This window comes from Monopterus albus, unplaced genomic scaffold (assembly GCF_001952655.1).
Source record: "Monopterus albus unplaced genomic scaffold, M_albus_1.0 scaffold21.1, whole genome shotgun sequence".
Lineage (NCBI taxonomy): Eukaryota > Metazoa > Chordata > Actinopteri > Synbranchiformes > Synbranchidae > Monopterus > Monopterus albus.
The window spans coordinates 179262-186335 of NW_018127901.1; the positions used below are offsets into that span (position 1 = coordinate 179262).

The following is a 7074-nucleotide window of genomic DNA, read 5'->3' on the forward strand; positions in this document are numbered from 1 at the left end:
GCCTTCCTCTTGACCTCTTGCCTGGCAGCTCCATCTCCAACATCCTTCTACCAATATAACCACTATCCCTCCTCTGCACATGTCCAAACCATCTCAATCTGGCCTCTCTGACCTTGTCCCCAAAACAGCCGACCAGAGCTGTCCCTCTGATGCCGTATGGATTTGTCAGAATAATGAGACAGGCAGCACACTTGTATTTCTATTGAAACAATGCTCTTATAGGTAGTTTTTCCTTCTGAGACATGGTTTTAACCAAGTCTCTTCACCTCTTTCCTACACTCCCCATCACACTGGACTGTTGATCCCAAATACTTAAACTCCTGCACCTTCTTGACCTCTGCCCCCTGTAACCTCACTGTTCCACTTCCCTCCATCTCGTTCATACACATGTATTCTGTCTTACCACGACTGACTTTCATTCCTCTTCTTTCCAGAGCAGACCTCCACCTTTCCAGGTGTTCCTCCACCTGCTCGCTGCTCTCACTACAGATCACAATGTCATCCTCAAACATCATTGTCCATGGAGATTCCTGTCTGACCTCATCTGTCAACCTGTCCATCACCATCCATCATTCATGTATGTATATGCTAGTTAAAACTAGCTCCACCTTTACTACCTAAAGCATTAAATGAAATGAACACAATAATGCATCTGTAGTTGTTATCAAATCATATACATTAATATTAAATGTGCCATTCTATATAATGAGTTATTTTACTTTTGGTATTTTAAGTATGTTTTGATGTTACCACTTATTTACTTTTAAGTAACATTTTGAGTGCAGGACGTTTGCTTGTAACAGAGTATTTTTACACTATTGTATTGTTACTTTTATGGGATTTGAGTATTTCTTCCATCACTGTTCTTTTCTTGGTAGAAGTGGTCTTCCATAATGTCCCCTGCTAGGACATCTTCTAGGACTACTCAGCTTTCGCCCTTGACTGCAGCACTGTGGTCCTGGCTCAGGGGGTCTGCCTTCTTTTAAAACGCACTCTCTTTGCTAGACAGATTGTAGCACAACGCAGATACATATTTATGAGATACTATACAGCTATATGGTTTTCGTAGCTAATAAATATATTTACAATAAACACAATGAGCAGAGCCAATAACAAAACATAGGCTGCTCGACCCACCATTGTGGGCGAAGATTAAATATCGCGATACCTTACGACGTGGCTTTCGTTTGCGCCAGAAGACTTGCTTCAGCGAGTAAACGTTACGCATCCAGAAAAAGAAAAGGTAAGCCTATTTTACCTTACAAATAGAAACTACACTAAATAAATAATAGTGGATATTACGCCGCTTGATGTATACTATGCATATTACAAAATTCCAGTCATGAATTGAAGTTATAAACTCACGTTTAACGTAGCTAATGAATAGTACTGGCATGCAGGAGCAGGTTAGCCATGATGCAGGCTAATGGCCTTAGCGAAGTTAGCCTCGACTGTTAGCATGCAGCGCTGTCTCCAGCTGTAACCAATTTTCGGCTTTAGTAATTATGTAATTTTGATAATTATGTAGCGCATTTTTTATTCAGTTGTCCTGAATAAAATTGCGACACTAGGTTTATTCCTTGTTTAGAAAGATTAAGTCTGTGGTAATTTTAGCGAATTAGCCCTGTTAGCTGAGCTGCTACCCCATCTTAGGTCCCATGTGCTGCTGTATTTCATTGAAAACTTGCTCCATAAATGAAAACACAACTGAAGCTTCCGTAGATGTTTACTCGACATATACTCACTGAGCATCTGCGGATCTCGAAACGCATTAAAGGCATCTATTTAAGTCGAGAAAGCCTGAAATTTACAAAGGCCTGAATTATTTCCTCTAGTTTGCATTGGGATTTAATGTTATTTAAACGGTGTTTTTGTATGTGATGTTGTCAAATACTGCCTGGAAAATCTCCAGAACTATTCTTCACATTTCTTATGTTATACGTTACAAAATTCATATGTGGACCTGAAGAAAATAGGTCATGTTTTAATTGGTTAACGTATTGATTAGTTTGTTTTCTGCTGCTTATCTAGGCCCAGCTCGTGTTAAACGAATAATTTAAGGCGTACAGCCGGGAAGAGCCGACATAAATGTCAATAAATTAATATACTTTAATTACTATTTATACTTTGGGCGGTATGGCTAAGAAAACGGGAATGCATTTGTGGTTCTAAAAACATCTTCAAAAGCCTTGATTTTAACTGTGTGAATCTGCAGAAACCCCGTTACCCTAACTGTTACCCAATGCTTCTCTATGAAAAATACACGGCCTTGTACTACATTGTATTATGGCCCATTTCTCCTCTTTTATAACCTGTCAAGGTGTTTATATTAAAGCACACATTTCTCTGGGGTCGGTGGTGCCACATTTAACATTTACCCAGTGCAACAACAAGGCAGTCAACACACAATGCTTATTCAGAAACCAAAACAAATGCAAAAGACAGAACAGTAACAAAATGGGTTGTTAATATTGTTCCCAATGGGCCATACTGAATGCTGGCTCTCATGGTAGAGTGACTTAGTTGAAATAGTTAACACTTTCATTGAGGATGAATGTGTGCTTTTGGACTGGAGTAGTGCCATCCACTGTAGTGGGCACAGTAGTTCTTCCTTACATCTTTATCAAAGTGACTGTCAGCTGTAAACAGTTATTCACATAGAGACTTGGTATATTAATTGCATCTCTCTACACTGATATTGAGAGTTGTTCTTTTTTCAGCGGAGAAGTTTCCATCACACTTTGCTTACTTCAGTCCATTTTCTTCCTCTGTGTCTGAGGTGAATTTTGAAACATTAAATCCTTTCCTCTCTCCTTCTCTAGCCTTCTTTAAATGCCTCATTTGTCTCAGTAATCACAGCTTACATGTGCTCAGGTGACTGTAAAAGAATCAGTCATTTTCTTCCATTTACATGCTTCTGTGCCTCAGTGCCTGTCCACTGGCTTCTGTTGTCTTAGCAGTGGCAGCGTCTGAAGAATGTCTCTACCTTGTGTTTCAGCAGAGATATTCTCCAGAAGAGAAGAGGAGTTCCCCTTCATTTTGACAAAGTTTACTCCTTGCACAGGACATTAACTGACATTAACTTTTCCCAGTCCTTAAAAAACAATAGACACTTTTTGTTCCTGCTTCATTCATTATCTTGACTCAACCTGTACCAAAACATTTTGTAGCCGGAGACGTCATGTCTCAGAAGTCGCAGTCAGACGGTGGTCAGAAACACTTTGCTGTGGGTCGGGGGCTCCTGGCCGCTGCGGAGACCTTGAATTTCGGCATGAATGAACAGCGACCCAACAGGCAGATTGGGGGTATGGCCTCAGGTGTGGGGGTGGGCAAAGGTTTGGAGGGCCAGGACAGCTCCCAGATAATCCGGCACGGCAGCAGTAGCAATCTTGGCAGCACCATGAAGCTGTTTGCCAGTTTGGGGCTGTCGCCCTCCGACCTGGACGCGCTGGCTAAAATCCCTGAGGAGGACATCAGTGTGGAGACGCTGCCTCAGATCCTCATGCAGCTCAAGAACCGCAAAGGGGACGCAGGAGAGCGGCGTGTGGCATCCTCTATGTCCTCTGACACTGCATATCGAGGAGGACGGGACAGTTGGGACGACGTACAAATGGGGAGGATGGGCGGCCCTTCTCTGGGTCAGGGTTCAGCCCGGGCCCAGCCCTCTGCAGACTTTGGGTACAGTTCCCTGCAGGACGTCTCCTCCAGCCGGGGCTACAGCTTAAATTACAGCAGCAGTGGTGGGGGTGGGAGCAGAGAGAGGCCATATTCTGAGCTTTCTCACCATGATTCCTACAGTGGCCTCGGCTTGGGGCTACCATCATCCGATCCCATCTTTATGCAGAGAAGGATGGGCTCCCCATCAAACGGAAAAGTCCAAGACTTCTTGGGAGTCATGCCCCCTATGTTCCCCCATGTGTGCTCTCTTTGTGACTTTGACATTCATTCCACCATGGTGAGTACCGTCCAGCCTCTTTCCTCTTCTCTTCTTGGACTAACTTTAAATGTTTCTGTTGAATGGCACTCAGACACCTGAGCTAAGTTCAAGTCTTCTGGCAGCATCAGTCTGTGACAGGTGGTACTCATGTCGTCCCCAGTGACTGCAGTTCCAGTTTGCCTCCCGTAGTTTCCTTGTTTTGTATCTCCTTAAAGCATGTGCCGTACCTTGGTTTTCTTACTTTGACACCTGTAGTCCAACATAACACAGTCAGATCTGGGCCTTGTCAGTCATCACCCAGCCAGATGTCTTTTTAAAGAGAAAGTCAACCCTGAAATTCAGTTCTTGTCATTATCATTGTCAATTCAGCATCGTCCAACTAGATTCAATGTATTCACATTCAATTAGTTATTACATGTTTATATGTAAGTGATGACTAAGTTCAACAGAAAGATGCCACAATAAAATACAACTTTACTGTGGAAACGTTGACCTCACACATATATGCTGCTTTGCAGGAGCAGATTTTAATCTGGACAATATGCCATGGACAGTTGGTGGCTGTTTACATGTGACACCACTTACTGCTCCTTTAGTGTCACCCGTTAAAACCAGATGTTCCACACTAACAGGTCCCAAAGTTAGATGTCGGCGAAAAAAAGTGATTACGATTTGCTAGCTGCTGTTTTATTTTTTTTTGTTTTTGTTTTTTTGTTTGTTTGTTTTTTAAATGTAAGCACCTTAGATATGAGCACTTATAATGTTATTGTAATTTATTTATAGATCCGCATATTCAGTGAGATGCTCTTCAGAAAATAAAGATTAAAGAATGGCAGAGTAGGATTTGTTGGGTTTTTCTCCATAATAATAATAATAATAATAATAACAACAATAATAATAATAGTAAGGGCTAGACATTAGTATCTTAGTATGTAAAGTGCCCTCAGATGAGTGTTTGGCACTATACAAATAAAATGGAAGTGAATTTAAAAGGACTGTTGTGAAGGTGCACTGGACAACTGAGATGCAGGCAGGACAGTGAACATTAAATCAAAGACTCAGCGGGACTCAGCCCCTCTGCAGCCTCTACAGTCCACGTTGTCGATACCTCTCCTTGTGATCTGCAGCCAGATGTTCCAGTTGTTACCAGACAGTGGTTCAGTGTCCACAGTGCTTATTCAGTTAGAAGGGGTGTGCTGCTTCAAGAGCTAAAGCCTTCACAAGTTGGTAGAAACAATCTTTACATGTTGCCTGTCCAGTCTTAGAAGGTTTTAGCCAGTCATCAAATGTGTCCTTAGACCCTGTCCTCAAAAAATCAGCTGACATGAGCATTTCCTGTTCACATTGCAGGACTCACTCACTGTTACTCAGCCAGTAACTTCCAGCAGACTCCACCTTTGTTTCTACATTGAGCTGAAAACAAGGGCTTTAAGATTTTTAAGACCCGGTGCTCATTTTGATACAGCAATAAGTGTTTAATATTTGGGTGAACAATTCCTTTAATGAAGGCTGGCTGGGGGTGGGTGATGGCCTGTTGAGTGTCTGTAATTCTCTTGTTTGCCTGTAGGAGTGGACCCAACACATTAATGGACTTCGACATGCTGAAAACAGACGGCTGCTGCTCGACATGTGAGTCACTGTGATGCACACTGACACGGGTTCAGCGTCAGTGCACTGCTCTTTTCAGGTTTGTCATAGTGGTCAAATGTTCTGTGTGCAGGTATCCAGAGTGGGACCCTGGTATGGTGTCAGGCAGAGGGTAAGAGACGCATACAGACACCTGATGTGGAACACGCTGGTATTGTACTGGCAGCATGAGCTCAATACTGCATTGCTAGATGGCACCTGTTCATTCCTCTTGACAGTTGCTTAGTGGTGCATACCTCAAAAAAAATTTCTTTATGCTTCCTAATTCCAGCCATAAAAATTACCCAGATGTTCCACATGCTTCAGCGTTTATGGGCCCGTAGATCATGCACACTTGCATTGAGCCCAGTCAGCTGATTTCCTGTGACCTCCACGCACACATGAATGGAATAAAATAAAGATTTTCAAGACTTTCCAGGTCATATTGGAAAGGGAAACTCCAGACATTGTTCGCACCGGATTATACGGACATTGTCTTGAATTCATATAAGGCAATGGCTTGAATGAATCTTGTCTGATTGTTTTACTCTAGTGGGGATCTTCTGGATGCCCCCAATTTGGGTGCGGGACTGCTGGGACCTGCCCCCATGTCTCAGGCAGCAGGAGGGATGTCCTCCAGCTGGGGTAAGACTCTATACCCAGAACAACTGAGCAGCATGTCCTGGGTCACAGTAGTGTGCCTCTACAATCTAAACCAGCAGATAAACATGAACTGACAGGTGGTGAAAGCCTGTGATGTTAACAGTCGGTGTGTCTGTGTGTCAGGAGGAAGTGGAGGTCCTGGCCTGTCAGGAACCAACCAGCCAGGACAGATTAAGGTCGGTAGCGGGTGGCTGCTTGCTCAACAGAAAACATGCATTTGAAATTGTGAAGATTGGTTTATTCCTTTGTCACTCCTAACACTGCAAAAGTCACCATGGACCTCATAGTAGCAAAAGGAATGTTTATGTGGAAGTTCGTAAACTCATAACTGCATTTTATGTGGAACATGATATGACATGCTGCGGTGAGACTGAAGTGAAACGTTGCCTGTCCTCAGCTGAGAAGCAGAGTTGTTGTGGTGAAGTACGACAGGAAGCCCCTCAGCAACAACACTCTGTTTGCTTTTGCTAAGCCGTTTGGCTGCCTGATGGAGCACCTTGTCCTCAAGAACAAGGTACAGTTGCTGATGTAAGCTCCAAAGCTGAGCAGCAGCCTCGTTCAGTCATAGTCACGTTAAACCAGTTTCATGTGTTCTCCTTATATGAACAAACGTACCTCCATCAGGCTTTCTTGGAGATGAACAGTCACGAGGAGGCTTTGGACATGGTGAATTACTACGACCAGCACCCAGCATCTCTGTATGGCAAACCCCTCACCTTCTACCTGTCCAAGAGACTGGAGTTCATTGAGGTGAGGACACCTGTCAGTGTTGTCACACCTTGAACTGTTGGAGTTATAGATGAGAAATAAAACAAACTGCATTTCATTTTCTGTGTTTGACCTTCAGA

General features: G+C 43.2%; 1 protein-coding gene across 1 annotated transcript in view; it reads left to right on the forward strand.

Annotated features, from left to right (window-relative positions):
- The first annotated feature begins 1139 nt into the window (after positions 1-1139).
- Positions 1140-7074, forward strand: part of matr3l1.2 (matrin 3-like 1.2) — a 14834-nt gene continuing 8899 nt past the window's right edge. The window contains exons 1-8 of the mRNA XM_020594081.1: positions 1140-1243; positions 2999-3955; positions 5505-5566; positions 5658-5696; positions 6117-6208; positions 6350-6402; positions 6624-6740; positions 6851-6976. Coding sequence (XP_020449737.1) covers positions 3182-3955; positions 5505-5566; positions 5658-5696; positions 6117-6208; positions 6350-6402; positions 6624-6740; positions 6851-6976 — 1263 coding nt within the window. The 5' untranslated portion in view covers positions 1140-1243; positions 2999-3181. The remainder of the gene's footprint in view (positions 1244-2998; positions 3956-5504; positions 5567-5657; positions 5697-6116; positions 6209-6349; positions 6403-6623; positions 6741-6850; positions 6977-7074) is intronic.